Raw genomic sequence first — 17,933 nt, 5'->3', positions numbered from 1 at the left:
AGTTGTCCTTGCGCGATGAGAAGACTGCGCGCCAGGTGAAAGCCTTGCGCTTAGAGGCGTTACCGCGCTAGAAGTACCAGCGAGCGTGGCAGGAGAGCTATCTAGGTAATGTACAGGAATGGCCCTAAGCCTTAGCGGTATAAAACCACCTGGGATGGATGTCGACGGCGTGTCAGTTGGTAACCCTGAGGTCGTGTCAACCTGCGGGAGGGGAGGGCAGTGGCCTCGCGACTCAAGCTCCACGCCTGCCTGCACAGCTCGGGCCTCGGGGGAAAGTGACGCTTTTTTACCCTTGCCTTAACCCAAGTGTACTGGGTCTGCCAGACTCCTAGTGCGTCTCTGGCAGAGCCTATCTGCCTTATCATGCTGGGTTTCAACCGTGCAGGAAGGGTAGCATGCATCGTGTGCTTGAAGGCCTTACAGGCCGGGTTTTTAACCTACGCAAAAAACGCCAAATATCGTTTATAAACCACGCAATACGTGGAAATGCTATGCAAGCATCAGATAACTTTTAACTTTTAGAGTTTTCACCTTCCATTCTTGAAGTGATGTGTTCCGAAAACTTTGAAAGTTGCAGATGTTATGTGCATAGGACACACTGATTTCTATCAAGGGCGTCGCCAGCCGAGGACCAGGGGGGGGTGGGGGGGAGAGTTGTGGGCAAAGTATGTATTTTTTTTGCATTTGGCTACATTTTTTTGAATCTATAGGGCTCTGAGGGGGGGGGGGGGCACCACCCCTGGCGCACCCTTGATTTTTATTATACCTTTTCATCAGGTTTTCAAACTTTCGCACAGGGAAGGAAAATTAACACTTCTAATTCAAAATTTATATACTTTCATAATAAATATGAAGTTTCATAACAAGCCAGGGGATAAAATATGTTTTCTAATGTTTCACAATTTCAAGTTATAGGATTGATGGCATCTTGCTGTTCAAACGACCATAATTTTCTTGTATGTTGATTTTCTAGTTCATACACCAGGCCTAATTGAGGATTGGCCAGCTATGGTAGCACTGATGCCATCACTAGCCAAGGTGGGCCGAGGGAAAACCCTCCACTCAGCCACGTCGGGGTGTGACAGGACATAAGGGTGGGCCGGTAGAACAGCGAGACTGGGTAGAAAAGCTTTGACCATGCATAGAATAGACTTGGACATTGATGTCCACACTGACCTTTGGACAGTCCTGGGTTTGGTGCCTGTCGTTCCACGGGAGTGACGTCGCATAAACGGCTCCACTTATTCCATGACAATTGTTTGGAACCAATAATTCCGCTCTAGAGCACATACAGACTGCTGATTCTGATTACCACGATTGTATTCTTTGATCAATCAATGCTCCTTCATGACAATGTCATCTCATGGACATTTCCACGGCTACTGTTACTCCGACTCGAATCCTCAGGGACTAGGTTACGAAGCAACCACTTTTCACTGATCAGTTTGTAAGAGTTGTCTATATTCATTCTGAGATTAATGTGAACAGCTTTTGGCAAGTATTTGTTATGTAACCAATTAAATTAAAAGTTTAATTCAAATTCATATTTCTTGAGGTGTCAGTTTTACCCCTGATGCGTAACTAATGTCGAAATGTCAACCAATTACATTTCAAAACATTGAACTTTATAACAATATTTTTTTTTTTGCCTATCTTATGGCTGTTGCATCACATTCATTTTATTTCATCCCACACCAAATTCACCATTTTTAAACAAAGATCAGTTACAATTTGTGCACTACAAACATCTCTCAGTTTGCAGGTTTATGGAAACTGTAGACACGGTCAGTGTGTTGGATTGTCTACTGTAGCAATGCCATGAGAGGCCTGCCACACATGGAGAAGGCAACCCCAATTCATGCCTGAGCCAACAAACAAAACTTAGATACAGGATTTTTTTGGGATATCTTCAGGACTGGGGCTTTCCAAATTGTATCAGATCAATTTATGGAAAACACACAACAATTAGATGATCTGAAAATACTGGATCAACATATTTCAGCTGCTTGAAAAAAAAATACATTGTACTTTTGGCTATTTTTATATCCAAGTAAGTTGCATCACCATGTTTAACATAACCGTGATGTCATGTACTGTTCACATCTGCTGCCTCAGTATCTCTACTGCCACTGCTTCAAAGCACCACACCAGCGTAACATGTCGGAGATGGACGAAGCAGGTGCCCGGGATCCATACCACAGCCAAGGAGCATGCAACAGTAATGTAACCTCTTTGGCCACTGTCGGACCGATCACAGGCTGTTCTCAGCATCGTTCTGGATGTGTCAATGTAGTAAAATTCAATAAATTAACATTTAAACAACACCTACAGCAAAACCCCTTATTTGCACTTTTCATGGGGACAAAGTAAAAAAGTGTAAAAAGCGGGAAAGTGTAAATAAAGGGAAAAGTATAAAAAGGAGTACAGTTTACCTTATTTAGAATTTTTTTCCTTTTGTTTAATAGCACATACTACAATGCAGGTACAAACACACTAACAACAAATTTTACTTTAGTATTTAATCAATTATTAATTTACCACATTTGACAAAAATAAAAAAAGAATGAAAGCCAAAATGTTTTTCTGATTACTTCCTAAAAAATAAATTTGAAATTTTCTTCTGCTTGCTTTTTTGGCTGTTCAAGGAGATTATTTGCCTCTCCAAATTATAAATACAGTTGCAACCGGCAGGGTTTATAACAAATACGGGCTACATACACATTGCTCACAGTAAAAAATTTTTTAAGAAAAGGCCGCAAATTGATGAATATTTACCGTCAATAGCGCGCCAAACGCGGAGAAAGGTCATTGTACTCGGTCAGCTGCTGTAACGACGCGGCGGTGCATGCGCACTCTATGCTCCGCCCAGACTCATGACGCCATCAGCCGCCAACCAATAGATGCGAGCTTAGCGGAAAAAAATATAAGCTCCACCTCCCGTGTACCAATTTTGTCCAGTTCTAATACCAGTTTATTGGTATACGCACCAGTTTTCTCGCTGCCGTGACATGTTCAAGTTTACGTTTATCATGATGTCTTGATACCAATAATTAATTATTTACGAACCCAAGAAATAAATGGTTAGTTTAAAAAATATGGCGTCAACTGTACAATACTTCCCAAATTATAAAAGACGTATAAAACAGTTACCAAGACACCGCTCATTTTATCTTGTGAAGTTTATGTCTCGTACCAGTATTTCGGCTAAGTTGTGACATAAATACAGTATCAGAACTTACAAGCAGCCATGTTTGTACATTCATGAGTTTACGTTTTCCCCTCGTGCATTTTAGATTGTCTCCTGCTATAATTACTCGTACTTTTACACGCCTAGGCTTAAATTATTACATGTTTAGAAATAAAAGCAACTTTTCATGTTATAAAATATGTATATTTTGCTATTTAAAATGTTCATTGCCTACTAGCTCCACGGTATTTTCTGGTTGTTTATGGTTGTTACGTGACGTAAATAGCGGGATTGATTCGATTTTTCAGACGTAATTCGCGGGAAAGTATTGTATTGGACTATATGGGAACCAAACGGGACCTGAAGAATATAGTGCAAATAACGGGAAAACGTAAATAACGGTAACGTAAATAAGGGGTTTCGCTGTATATGAGAATAGGTGAAAACAATTACTGAATGGTTGAGAACGAGACTACAACATCACAAAGTTTGAAAGACAAGTCACGTGGAAGGAGAAATTGGACTTAGTATTTTCATGGATGAAGAAATAAAATTAATTGATTAACTTTCTTAAATATGACAACAGAGAATTTCAAATGATAATGCAGAAACTCTATATCAAACCAACTGAAAATCATATTGGTAAATTCAGCAAGCATGAAATATATGCTCAAACTGTTCAGGATAAGAACCATGCTAAGGAAATATTAAGGGGGAACATAACAACTTCCTATGTACCCATACACGATCCTGACACATCACGTGGCAATGCGAATAGCCGTGCTTATTTCTGAGCACTGCTGTACTGTATGTATTAACATACATGTCTCTTCATTCACTCGCAGGATGGGCATGCCTGGAGAGGCAAGCTCAAATACTTGGCAAGGTGCCAAGTATTCCACATGCTTTGGCAATTTCTGCGTTTCCTGCAAACAACCGCGTACCTACGTGACAACGCCCACAGACTGAATGGCCCCTGTTCGGCACATCACGGAGACTATCTGACCATCAGCGCGGTGACATGTGATGTCACTGCAGATAGCTACCTTGATAATATGCAAAGCTGTAAATGTTTTATAAACTATTACATTTCTTGTATTATTTTTTACATAGCCAAACATTAATCAGTTAACATATTACGTATATTGATCACAATTTAATCTTTGTCTTTTTTTTACATAGCATTTATGCTTGAGTAATCATGAATAGAAATAACGCTAGCCAATTTTGATTTAAGTATCTTAAATTTCTTTAGTATTGAGCTTATTGCAGAGCATTCTCTGCTATGGTTAATCTCGTTCCCTTTTTATAAATTTTTAGTTTGTTCCTTTGGAATAAATCTTGAATATTTAAGTTGAAGATCGTTACTTCAATTCGCCTCCCCCATAAACTTTGTTTAGTATATCTGTTTGGTTTGTTTTCAGAGATATCCTTAAGGTGGAGCAACGTTTTGATAATTACGTGTAAATCTTTGAGATGTATAAATTTTATTAAGGATTTTTGAAAACATGTAGATGCTGCTCTCAACTGTTAATTTCTTAATAAGTCATTTTAAAAAGTGCAAGTACAGCACCACTGTACTGTGACATGGTCTACACCTTTTGGCAGTCTACAGGCATAGGTAGATTTTGAAGTACCTATATCTTCCGAAATCTTTCTGGAAACTTCTATTAACATCTGGAACAATTTAAGCTCTTAATGTACACGACATATGTCGTCCAATATCCCAAAATGATTTATAAAACATTTTTTCATATTCCATGCAGTGAAAAGGTTTTGAAGATTTTGAACTCAATGCATCCAGTATTGAATAGCTTACAGTGAATTTCATATTAGGTATGCCTACTAAGGGAATTATGATATTTCTCGACTTTCAAACAATAGTTTTCATCCCTTGCACTAAAATTGAACATATAAAAGTTTACATTGGACCAAGATTTGATAAAATTAATATGGTGATGCTGATGACGGACTCCAACGCAACCTTACATCCACAATCATAGTAGTTGTAAAGTAGCTTTGTTGTCCAGAATCAAAATCTGACAAACTATAGCCAAGCATGTAAGCATTAACACTTCAAAGTTTTCACAGATCACCAGCTCAGCCAATTCAATTTATTAGCTTACAATTCTCATTTACATAATCACGCCAGAAAAACTTAAGTGTAAAAATATATGATATCACAATACAAAGTCATACTTATTCTTGTCACAGACAATAAAAAGTTACAACACAAAGTTAAAAAAATGCAAAAAATAAATGCTCCACAGGAGAAATAAAACAAAACTAGTAAACACAGATGAACAGCCCCACAACATAACAATACAGTGATTGGTCTCCATTTCAACATTCTGTGTGTGCAGCTTTTGTTGAAACTATTATTTGCTAGTTAATTTGCACTTCTCTACAAATTTGCAAATTATTTAATGCATACACAGGCTTGTGTACTCCATGCATACCATCTCTTTGGACTGAATATCTATGAATTTATCTAGTGTTACATTTGACAGAGAAACTGTCTTGTTGTAATATACAAACAGGAACTGGTCAAAATTGATGTAAAAAATAAATTTTTGTTATATATTTTACACTAAATTGATCAATATAAAATTGTAAAATCTCCAGGTATGAGAAGCATCCTCTGAATGGTCAGAATGACAGCGCAGTATTTGAAATTTGAAACAAGTGTCAATTACAAGGCATTTTGCAGTTTAACTTAGCAAAGTTGATCTTTGATATTTTTTTTGTCTTAAAACCAGACACAAAATGACTGACACAAAAAACCTGTTACAGGAAAACTTTCTGCATGAACAATATGACTCGCCAATGCTGAATGCTCTTTTGAACTCGAAAATAATTTTTTTTGTATTTATATATACTGAACAAGGAAAATACTGAGGTGGCTATGATTCGAAATAAAATTTTTATCTTGTAATTTATGTTTACACTTAAAGCAAATGCATTTAAAGAAACCTAATAGTTTGTTAGGAGCAATTTGAGATTTATTTAATGAAATAAATTTTTTTATGAAGTACATTCTTGTGGTAAAATTTGAAAGTTGCAGCTTAATGGAACTAAGTAAGAAATTAAGAATATGTATTGGCTTGTAGAAACATTACCAAGTTGTTAGCTGCACATTGAAATATTACAAGTGATTTTTACCTGTTAACGTTGTAGATTCGCAGCTTCCAGGAAATAAGTCAAACAGTTATTAAATAAAAGGTTTGATAAGTTAGGTAAGCTACATTAACTAATGGTCACTTTTATTAAAATTACAATTTATGTATTAATACTGTAGTTTACCTAACCTAACCAACCTTTCACTTTCCACTTCATTTCCAGATGATGGAAATCAACAACCTTCAAAAAAAAAAAAAAAAAAAAATCTTCCAATATTTTGAACACTAATTCAGATATATAAAAAAAAGTGTTATTACTTCAGCCAGGACAGGAGAAAATTTATTTCATTAATTTATCTCTACTTTCAACATCCTATAATTTTACTGTGCACAGTTAAATTAAGGCAGGACCTAATATGAATTTAGATTTCGAATACAACAGGATATTTAAATACTGCAAACAGGGTTTGGTGGCAGGCCTGCGTTGAAAGGTAAGGTATTCCTGCTAACACAGCTAGTGCGTGCACGAGGCGCGGAGGAGCAGCGCGCTACCGCCCGTGCGCGGCGCCCAGGGGCACCAGCCGCGCGGCCTGCACGGAGCGTCGCAGCCGGCGGTAGAAGGCCAGCACGTCCGGGTTGGCCCACACCTGCGCGGGGTCGAAGTCCACGACACGCAGCGTGTGCAGGCTGCGGGCGCGCGACAGCGCCACGTACGCCTGGCCGGCCTCGAACACCCGCGCCAGCGACATCTCCACGCAGTCCAGCGTCAGCCCCTGTCGGCACGGCACGCGACTGGCCGGTAACATACACACCTAACCCGCCGGAAACAAATCACACTTACAAACAAGCATTGTTGAGTACATTCTACCATTTGTACACAAACGTGTACTTGATGAAACTAAGATTTTCCATTTTTAAATTACTCAGAACGTTATTCCAGGAATTAATAATAGGGCGCCAGAGGTAATCAAGAAGTAACAACAAAATAACATTATCAAGACTTATTTTTATTGTTTTAACCAAAATGAGAAACCTCGAGTCATGGAAATAATAACCAAACAAACAAATATTAAATAAAGTCTATGGGATGTCGTAGATAACCTGACTCTTGAATAAAATAATACAAAATAAATAAAGTTCCTGAAATTGTTCACTGAGTAAAAGTTTTGGGGTTTTGCTCCGGCTTGCTCGAGCATGAAACGCCTAACCTAAAGACTTCTGGACTTGTGTACATATAGTTTGTGCTAATGTGAGTAAATTTGCCGTTAATCGCCGAAAGTCAATGTTCAACTAATTTTATGATAATCCAAAGTTTATACAATTACAGTTCGCATACGTTGACGGTAAAATTTACGTCAATTTTATTATATAGCGATGATGCAGACCATACCTTAACTCTGGATGATTAAGGTCGTTCGTAAAATACTTCGTCACTCACGTGAATTGAATGCGATTCTTCTGCATTCAATTACAGGGCGTCAATTAATATTGCCCAGTATTTTGACGTAATTTCCAGACCAATAACGCCGAAATTAGCATCGCCACGAATAAAATATTCCCAGAGGGAATACACTACCACACGCACTAAATGGCGTCATTTTCCACTCTTTTTTCTTCTCTCTTGCCGAAATTAGATTGTTAATTGAAAAGGGCCAATCACGGCCGCGACACGTTAGCGTCCTTTTTAATGAAGCCAATGAAATGTCAATATCAATCAAGCATAGGCTCGTTAAAGCTGTTCCAAACGCCGCGCGATTATTTATTTTAGCAGTTGTCATGACGACGCAGCACGAGCTGCGCGCGCCGCCATGCGTGAAACAAAACAAAACACTGCCGAAAGTATTGGGAAGCGGTATTAACCTCGAACGTAAAACAATAACAAACAGTTTCAGTTAGTCTGATAATACCGTAGTATTACACATTAACATGCGACGTGGCTACAAAGGCCAGAGCAGGCCTTCTCGCAACGCGACCAGCAGTGTTCACTTCAGGAAGCGTAACCAGGACCTTCAAGGGCGAACAAGTCACGCCGATGTACAAACCTCAAGCACAACAGAGATGAAACATTTCAGCAAACAATCAGTGTAAATAAACATAGGACACTAACTAAATACATTTCTACATAAACCACTTAAGTATTGTGCGATATCAAATGGTCTCTCAAGAACGACAGAGATTGTTACATCGTTACAGAACATACACTGTCGGCACCCGGACCCAGCTGCGAGTCAGCACTGCTTGTCTGCTATCGGGCAACCTCAGAGGCAACCCAGAGTAGGGCAGGTGTGCTGTTAACTGCAATATACAACTGCAACAGTCTTTACACCTTCTGTGTTTAGTGGGGAACTACCTCCTACACTGTCTGTCACCCGCCAAGGCCCTTAGCCAGCGCCTGTCGACCACGAGGGAAGGGACAGGCACACGGCCCGGGGTGCGTGTGTAGTCATCACTAGCCACCAGCCATCTCGCTACCTGTCACACCACCTCCCCCCTGCTCCTGCCCGCCCAGCCACCCAGCACGCTGCCTGACAGCAACTTGAACACTGATGCTACGTCCTGTGACCTTTGGCAACGTCATGTTCACTACATACACCAAGCGCTTGGAATCTAACAGCGGAACCAATAAATCATGCAATTTTTATGTCAGTTTTTTTTTTTTTTTTACAAAAGTTGACACCATAAAATAACGGTACGACGATCATGTGGGTGACGACTATGCGATAAAACAAGATAATTACAAGAGTTGAGTGTGTTTTTTTTTATGTTTGTAAGTCTACTCTAGTTTTTCTAGGTGCCATTCCAAGGCCCACCTATGTTTTTGCGAGTAGTTTTAAAGAATAAAAAAAGGAGGGGGTTGTCAGTAAAGTCGGTTTACAGACATTTAAGGTAATAACGTCACAAGATAACATTGATGGAAAAAATTACATACTTTTTAATTTTCAAATATTATTTACAGTTTTTGCAAAATAAAATTTAAATAATTTGTTTAAATATAATCACGAACAATTAGTTAAAAAGCCCGCCTTGACCTGTTTGATATTATAGAAGATTTTCTCGCACGGTGGTAAATGCCTGGCCTGTGCACTATTAAGAAAACCCCAGCACGGACGCGCTCACCTGCGACTTGTGTATGGAGAACGCCCAGGCCAGCTTGAGGGGCAGCTGCCGCCTCACCAGCACGCCCGCCCCGGCCGTGCGCACGGTCCACTTGTCAGGCCGCACGCACACCTCCTGTCGCGACCGGAAACGCACCAGCGGGAAGCCTGCCGCACACACACACCAGTCGCGTGTCTCAACGTGATCTTAACTTCCTCCATTAACAACGCATTTACAGCACTTACCTGCATTTTACACATATATTGTGTGGTCCACGTGAAAGTGGTAAATTTTTGCAGCAAATGCTTTTGTCTTATGAAAAGTGTAGAAACATGGTCTGTGAGCTAATATGATATATTTTTAATTAGTACCGTGTTTTCTCGCATAATCGTCGCACATTTTATTCTAAAATCAAGTTTCAAAAGTAGGGGTGCGACGATTATGCGGAAAAAAAAATTGTTTTTTAGGTAAAGTTATTCATGAAAACAAAACCCATTCATGGAACATACGTTCATTTAAAAAGTGAAGTTCAAAATAGCACGCCAAACAATTTAAATTAATCATTCATGCAACAAAAACCTTTCTTCTACTTTAAATAGAAAAACAGAATCTGTCCCACGAACGCCAGCCACTTGAATCTGTGACGTAACTAACGCGTAACTGTCGTAGTACACGCTTGCCACATAAGAGTGCGGGCTGTCAAATGTAGTTAACTCTGCACTCGACAGAGAGCGCACGTTGCATCCAATCGGCGAGATATCGATATTAGACTATGTGCGCGCGCTCTATACGGACAGCAACATGACCAAACACGAATGATGCCAACTAGCACTGGCTACATGTTTATAAACAGTAAACCGCTGCGACGCAGTCTATCAGATAAAGGAAATAACGTTTAAAAACGTCTTTATAAGAAAATTTACACGTTAGACAACTTCGTATTTCTGTTAATTAAATAAGTAAATAAATGGTAATGTCTGAATAAATATTAGATTTTATAGGAAAAAAAAAATACCTACACGAAACGCTCGGCAACATCTAGCGGGACCAAAAACATCACGCGATGTTTACGCGATAAGTTTTTTTATCCCAATTTTGACGGCCTAAAATATGGGTGCGACGATTGTGCGGTAAAAGAGGGTATCCTTGATTTAGAACTGCCAAATAGATCCCAATTATAATATACTAGTTTGCCGACACACGAACATCCCGGCACCGAGATCCGGGGATCGGCGGGAAGCAGCGACAGCTCACCTCCGTCGCCGAAGCCGGTGACGACGCCGCGCGCGCCGTTCACCAGCCCCTCGGCCACGCTGATGTTCTTGACGAGCATGACCTGCGCGCCCGCCCGCAGCTCCAGCGTGCCGGGCACGGGCGTCTGCTGGTCCAGCTGCCGCGCCGCCTGGGGGTCCGAGTCCTGGGCCGCGAAGCAGCGCCCCGGGCCTGCGCACGCCACACACCCACGCGCACTGTCGCAAACACTTCACAGGCTCTTCTGACGCGATCACTGCTTATACATCCACGACCCCCGGCGAGAACCGGCCAGCCACCGTGCGGGAAGATCTTCTACAATATCAAACAGGTCAAGGCGGGCTTTTTAACTAATTGTTCGTGATTATATTAAAAAAAATTATTTAAATTAAAATTTACAAAATCTGTAAATAATATTTGAAAATTAAAAATAGCATCCAATTTTTCTCATCAATGTTTTCTTGTGACGTTATCACGTAAAATTATCGTCCGTAAACAGACTTTAAAGACAAAACACCCCCCCCCCCCCCCCCCTTTTGCAAATTTTTGTCCTGCAAACTAGAGAAGTCGTTTCAAGCGAGTAGCTTCGACTTGACTCGGCTCGTAAGTCGTGTTCATTGATCTCAACAAAAGTGTCTTGATACATTACATGTGCAACACACTTAACAATTAATTCTGTAATTTTTTACAGTGAAACTTTGTATTTACATTCCTACGATATACACTTTTCTGCAATTTACACAGCCTTCTTAAACTATTGTGTATTATATATAATTACAATAACCAGAAAATGTATCACCCTCTGTTTACATTTTAAAACACTCGAAAATTATGCCATTTTTGAATATGAGAACAGCAGTATTTCATAGATTTGTTAGCAAAGCACAACAATTTTCGATCAGAAAATACTTCAACAGCTACGATGTACTTTTTTTTTTCTGCTACAGCATCAATCAATAGTACTACTGCTCTGCACAAACATAGCAAAACCTAAAGTTATAAATTTTGTACTGAATGTTCATAACTTTGATTATTCATCCTAAATGCTAAATTGCTTAGTATTTGTTTTGGAAAGAGGTTATTGTGTTATTTGCATCTAATTAATGAATTTTTTAAAAAATAAGTTTCTTATATGACTTTTAAAATTTCTAAGTATTGTTATTTTTAAGTGGGATCAATTGTTAACCAGGAAATAACAGTAGAAAATAGAAAAATAATATTGGAGTTATCACTTTCTCCCAGTTGTTTTTTCCCAGTTTTGGTCATATTATAGTTCAAGCAAAGGTTTTAAACATATCCAAATAGTTTTGTTAAAAATGTTATTTTGGTTATTTAAATAGTGAAAACATTACAAATTTTAGGAAGTAAGGCAAATAAAAACTTAAGTGTAAAGTTTGTTAGGCTAGGTAAGCTAAATTAATAATGTAATTTAATACCATTAATACCATGAAATACATAATTATTGTGACTGACTTTACCTACCACTCTTTCAATTTGATTATTATTCCCTTTTTTTGCCACAACCACTCTTCTGCAGGATTACCAAAATACGTAATATAATCCTAAATAAAGCAACAAAAAAAATAGTGTTAAACCTAGATGCAGATAAAAATTATTTTGTTAATTTTATGAGTGCACAAGTACTCGAAATTTCGATTCAAGTTTTAAGTACTCAACTCGAGCCTAATTTTAAAGCTCGAAAAATTTTAGTAGTTGACTGGACTGTTTGGTACAGGAAAATAATAATAAAACACTAATGAAACCACATTAATATGAAGAGGAGTATTTTAGGATTACTATATACCTAGTAACTGTTAAGTTCGCACAACGCAGTTCAGTAGGTAATGTGATTAGTTGATGCAGAACTGATTAAAAGGTAATTGTTAGAATTTGAGTACTTGGGCACGGAACCCTTATTTCATTATCATTAACAAATATAGATGATTTAGTATTGAATTTGCTAGCTGTGGTGGCTGGTACGTCCGTGTCCACTGCACACCGGCGTGTATCCCGCACACCGGCGGGGCTGACGCATAGTGACAGTACCAGGCAGCTTGGAGAGATTGTTCTCGTTTATGAGGTTGGCATCCTTGGTGTGGCTGCAGAGGCGCGTGGCCAAGATGCCCTCCGTCTCTATGTTGTGGCCGGACGTGTCCGTCAGCTTCTTCGAGATCTCCGCAGTCACCCTGGAACAACCAGGTACGTTCTACTTTTCCTCCAACCTGCACACCGCAGACAGTTGTGTTTCACGGCTATCTAGCAACGGTTGGTTTTAACAATATCAACCACATGGCTGCTAAATAAATATAATTAAAACTTTGTAAAGAAGCTTAAATCAAAATTGAGAGTATCTCTCCTCTAGTAAAACAAGGTTCCCACATTTACTCTGGAAAATATTTCTGACTCTTCCTTTTTTTCCTGTGCAAAAAAATTTTTTTTCCCTTGTCTCATCAGTCAATCTTGAATTAAGAACTATAAATACTAATATATATATATATATATATATATATATATATATATATATATATATATATATATATATATATATATATATATATATATATATATATATATTTAGAGCATAACTAGAGAAACTTGTAACTATGACACAAACATCGGAGACTGCAGACAAAGGGAAGGCTGGCCCAGAATTAGGAATAAATTACGATCACCATATTTAAAGTGGTTTCAGGTAATTTACAGTACATGTAATTTTTTTTTATATTCCAAAAATTTGTATAGTTTGTTTCACTATAGTAGCATGTTTTTTTCCCCCGCCACAGATGCTGCAGCCTAGCAGTTTGCCGACAGTTACAGACGTGAGGCGAAGAACGGAGGCATCACCTGCCCACACGGACGCTCTGCAGCACGTCGATGAAGGCCTGGTCCGACTGGCGGTGCACGCGCGTCAGCTCGAAGCAGGCCGACACGCAGCGGTCCCACGCCGGCGTCTGGAAGCAGAAGCGCACCTTCTTCCCGGGACGCCCCACGGGGGCGAGCTGCAGGAAGTCCCCGCACAGGATCAGCTGCAGGCCCCCGAACGGCCGGTCGCATCCGCGCACCGCCCGCGCCACCTGCTCCAGCTTCTGCAACAGCATCGCGTCTCTGCGCTCTCCGTTCCAGTATGCTGAAGTCCGGCATCAGTCAAATGCTCGTGTTCCGATTTTTTAAGGGGGGAACTCAGGCATTCGTTCACCTCGACCGCCCACGTTCTTGGTTTGCTCAGTCTTTATCACAACAGTCACTTTTACACTTGCACAATAACAGAACTAAGAAAATACAGTATATGCCACAGAGCAGCATCTTTAATCTTGTTTTAAATATCATGCCACTGTATATTAATTTCTTTTGTATTCCCGATAAAACAGTATTGTCACTCCATAACGTGGCACAATCACTCATCCAGCACAGAGAGTCATGCAAATGCGCGCAGTGTTTCTAGCTCACCTCGAAGAAGTCTCCGTCGACCATGGAGACCTCGTCGATGATGAGGTGGCGACACCGCCTCCAGGACTGCTGGACCTGCACGCGAGACGCCATCTGCACGCACTGCTCCACGGCAGCCTCCCCCGAGCCGATACCTGCACAACGGCTGGGACTGAGTGCCCCCACCCTGCTGCACCCCGACCAGCTCTGAGCACCAGCAACACAGCGACACACACCTGCGAAGGAGTGCAGCGTGACGCCGCCGATGTGACACGCCGCCACCCCCAGTGCTGGCCGTCGCCACCGTCACCTCGGGGGGCAGCACGGCGATGATGCGCCTCAGCAGGTAGGACTTGCCCGTCCCGGCGCTCCCTGTGGGCACGCACCGCACGGCGCTATCAAGTACCATCTGCAGCCCACGGTCACACGGCGGCAACGTGACCCGCGTTCAATACCAGTCAGAACTACTCAAAAATATGGTGGACGTGGCGAGTTCCCAAGGCGTTTTTATTTCCTGTGTGTGAGCTTATCTGCGAACACAGTCACGCCCTGGGACAGGTGTTAGATGTGATTTAGCCTCTTTTCATATCACTTTCAGATAAAATCTGTAACGTTACAATGGAACAAAGACATGTCCACAAAATAATAAGAACAAAAAAGTAATTGTAGATACGTGTTTCTGAGTGTTTTTAAAGGGTTTAAAAATTTAAAACTTTTAAAAAAAAATTTTCTTCCATAGTCATTCTCTTCTCTTTGATTTGCACAGTGCAGTTTTTGCTTGAAAGTGAGACTGTGAACCCCTATCCCGGCACGTGGGACTGCTCAGCACCAACATGGTGTCCTGGGAAGGCTGCGAGACGGGGACTCACCAGTGAAGAAGAAGCTCTGCCCCCGACGAGCGGCCTCCAGTACCTCACTCTGCTCTGGGTCCAGCGCCACCGGAGCGACCGAGGTCATGCACAGCTTCTTGCCCGCCTGCAACACAGCACGACACACCTTCCACCGTGGCTTCACATCGATAATAAGGTACCTGTGGACTTCAAGGGCTTTTATAAACAAAACAAAAAAAACTATTCTGATGAGAGCTGACAAATTATGCTTCGAAATTGTACTTTTAAACACAGACAAACTCTTTTTTCTAACACATATTTGTACCACTCTACTTTCCTGCAAGGCTTGTTTAGTTCATTGAGTAAATTTTAAAATGCTGCAGTAGTTGTTGGCCGTGCCTTCTGCACTCGCTCTGTTCATGTTTTGGAAAACTAAGTGGGGCAAATTAAAAAAATAAAACTGAACATAAAATAATGTTTAGCATCACCCACAGCAACCATTTTATTATTTTACTTTCAATACTGATTTACATTCCCTAAATGTAACACACTGTCATAGCAATGCACTGTTCATTTAAGAACCTGCTAGTCAACAGTTTAAGCTGTGCTATAATTTGAACATTAACATTGGGTTTCAATGACACCCCATAATTCACCCAACAGAATATATTTTTAACATAGATAACAAGTGTTTTATCAATATAACATAGGTTAGCAATGATTCTTTATGATATACCCATCTATGTTAAGTCAGTATGGATTACCTGAGATTCAGTAACACTACATAATGGTCAGCTAACCTGGAAAATGAAATAGGCCAGGATATGCAAACTTATTCTTCAGATGTTACTTATCGTTAATAAATTATGGTCTTACCTTTTTCTTAACATTTTTGTCGGCGATACGAGGTCTCTTACTGCCACTGGGTGGTGTGATGTCTGGAGTAGTGCTGATTCCAGATTTGGCTTTAGCATTTTTTATTTCCTGTAATGTAACAGGGCTAATTTCTTGCAACACCTGGGATTTCTTCGACAGCAGTCTCTCTCGCATCCCAACCTTTGAGTCAGACTTGTCGCCTGCTAACTTCACGTACAACGACCGAAGGAACATCAACAGATGCGCTGGTGGTGCATTTGAAATAAGCAGAACCATGTTTTGATGTTGGAAGTTTATGGACGCCTTTCCTTCCGACATAAATTTATTGTGCACGGTAATATCTTTCAAGTGATACTTTGGATTTGATTTCTCGTCCCTAACCTCAATGAACAACTCTTTGAATTCATTTCGAACTAGACAAAGTGTAGCAGATTTGTAGTTCGCTCTACGCAGAATTGACTGCTGCGAATTTTGCCATTCAAGGTTGACTGCACAAACTAAATTTGATTGAGATTCTTGGTTTTGATCCATTCTAAGCTGACCCTGAAACAAAATAAAACCTTTGATATGATGATAATGAAGACAGTGGACATGTTTGTAAACAACAAGATGACAGTAATATGGAAGATTTCTGCAAAAGAGAAAGCGGGATGTAAGAGACATTTATAGCTCCCTACCAGTACTCACAAGGAAGGCATGCCTCCCTCTTTCTGTTCACCTCCATTCCCTCTGGAGCGTCCACCACCCGTGACCTCTTCGCCCTCTGTGCACCCTAGTCCCCAGCTGCCCCTAGCTCCTCTCATCTAACCGTCATTTTCATACAATATTTTTAATGTAGCTAACCAAACCCAAACGATTACGGTACAGTAGGAAAATAAAAACGCTGTTTGCAGGGTAAATACAGGAACGTTTCTTTGTTCGGAAGAAGTATTTTAGGAATTTTATTACTAATTCACGGAAAAGCCGCGCTGTAGGAATATTAGCTAAAACATATCCTGAATTTAAAGAACTTTGTAATTACAATTTTTTTTCCCCAGTCTATTCTTCAGAATTACCTTTTTTTTTTCTGTAGTTCCCACACACAGTCTAACAGTTTGAATGAGATATCAAAAACGTCAATAATCACACAAAATAAATATAAACACTTGCATTACTTTTTAAATAAATTGAAGTTTAGGAAAAAAACTGCGCCACTCAACTTTATTATCAAACGCGAAATAAAATCGTTGTTTCTGTCGTCTTTGTACGTTGTTTACAATTTTTATGCCGGTGGTGACAGGCGGTACGCGATATCGAAGATTACATTTAAAAGAAAACAATAGTGCCAACGTGATAATATGAATAGGTTTATTTTAAAATGTCGTTGATTAAAACAAAAATTAAACAAACAAAAATTCCTACTAAATGTTTATATTGGTTGAATCTAAAATCAATTATAGATATGGTACACAAAAAAATCCCTATTGGTTTTAAAATCGAATTGGCAAATTTAAAAAAGAAAAATAAGACAATAAACGTCAACTTAAAAATTGTTTTCGTCCGCTCTTTTTAGAAGGTTTGTTTTACTCGAAGACTCTTTATGATCATTTTACTCTCAGGACACCTATGCGCGTTTTACTTGACGGCAACAGTTGGTGAATGGCTGTTCTATTCAAGGAGGCAAGATGCACTCTAGGTCACTTAGGTAATGCTCTCATTACTCCAAACAGTTGCGACTTGCGAGCAGTGGCGTAGCCAGGATTTGTGTATGGGGGGTGCTAAGAAGCATGCCCCCCCCCCCCCTCCGTTTTAAAGCGGGTGGTCCGGGGATCCTCCCCCGGCAAAATTTGGATTTTAAGGTGTAAAGTAGTGCTATTTTAGCAATTTTCGGTACTTAAATTTAAATATTGTAATGGTAAAATTTTTATTAAATTTAATATGAAATTGCTAGAGGGGGGGGGGGGGGTTGAACCCCATTACCCCCCCCCCCCCCTGGCTTCGCCCCTGCTAGCGAGAGCAATTCGTCAGCTGATTGTTTTGGCGCGATCATCTACTTCTATGCTATTCTTAATGTTCCATATATTATGATTTTTATGACACTGAATAGCTTATGTATCATGTTACAAATGACATTATTAATCGCATATTAATCTGTTATGAAAATTTTAC

General features: G+C 40.0%; 1 protein-coding gene across 1 annotated transcript; it reads right to left on the bottom strand.

Annotated features, from left to right (window-relative positions):
- Positions 1 to 5,269: 5,269 nt before the first annotated feature.
- LOC134542777 (ATP-dependent DNA helicase PIF1-like) lies at positions 5,270 to 17,077 on the bottom strand. The gene is given in 11 exon segments (XM_063387291.1): positions 5,270 to 7,079; positions 9,424 to 9,569; positions 10,657 to 10,845; positions 12,700 to 12,839; positions 13,498 to 13,739; positions 14,101 to 14,234; positions 14,316 to 14,364; positions 14,366 to 14,451; positions 14,949 to 15,054; positions 15,786 to 16,328; positions 16,940 to 17,077. Coding segments are annotated over 10 exon segments (1,848 nt in total). The 5' UTR covers positions 16,317 to 16,328; positions 16,940 to 17,077; the 3' UTR covers positions 5,270 to 6,854.
- Positions 17,078 to 17,933: the final 856 nt, after the last annotated feature.

The sequence above is a fragment of the Bacillus rossius genome (genome assembly GCF_032445375.1).
Source record: "Bacillus rossius redtenbacheri isolate Brsri chromosome 9 unlocalized genomic scaffold, Brsri_v3 Brsri_v3_scf9_2, whole genome shotgun sequence".
Lineage (NCBI taxonomy): Eukaryota > Metazoa > Arthropoda > Insecta > Phasmatodea > Bacillidae > Bacillus > Bacillus rossius.
This window is presented reverse-complemented; position numbering and strand designations above follow the sequence as displayed.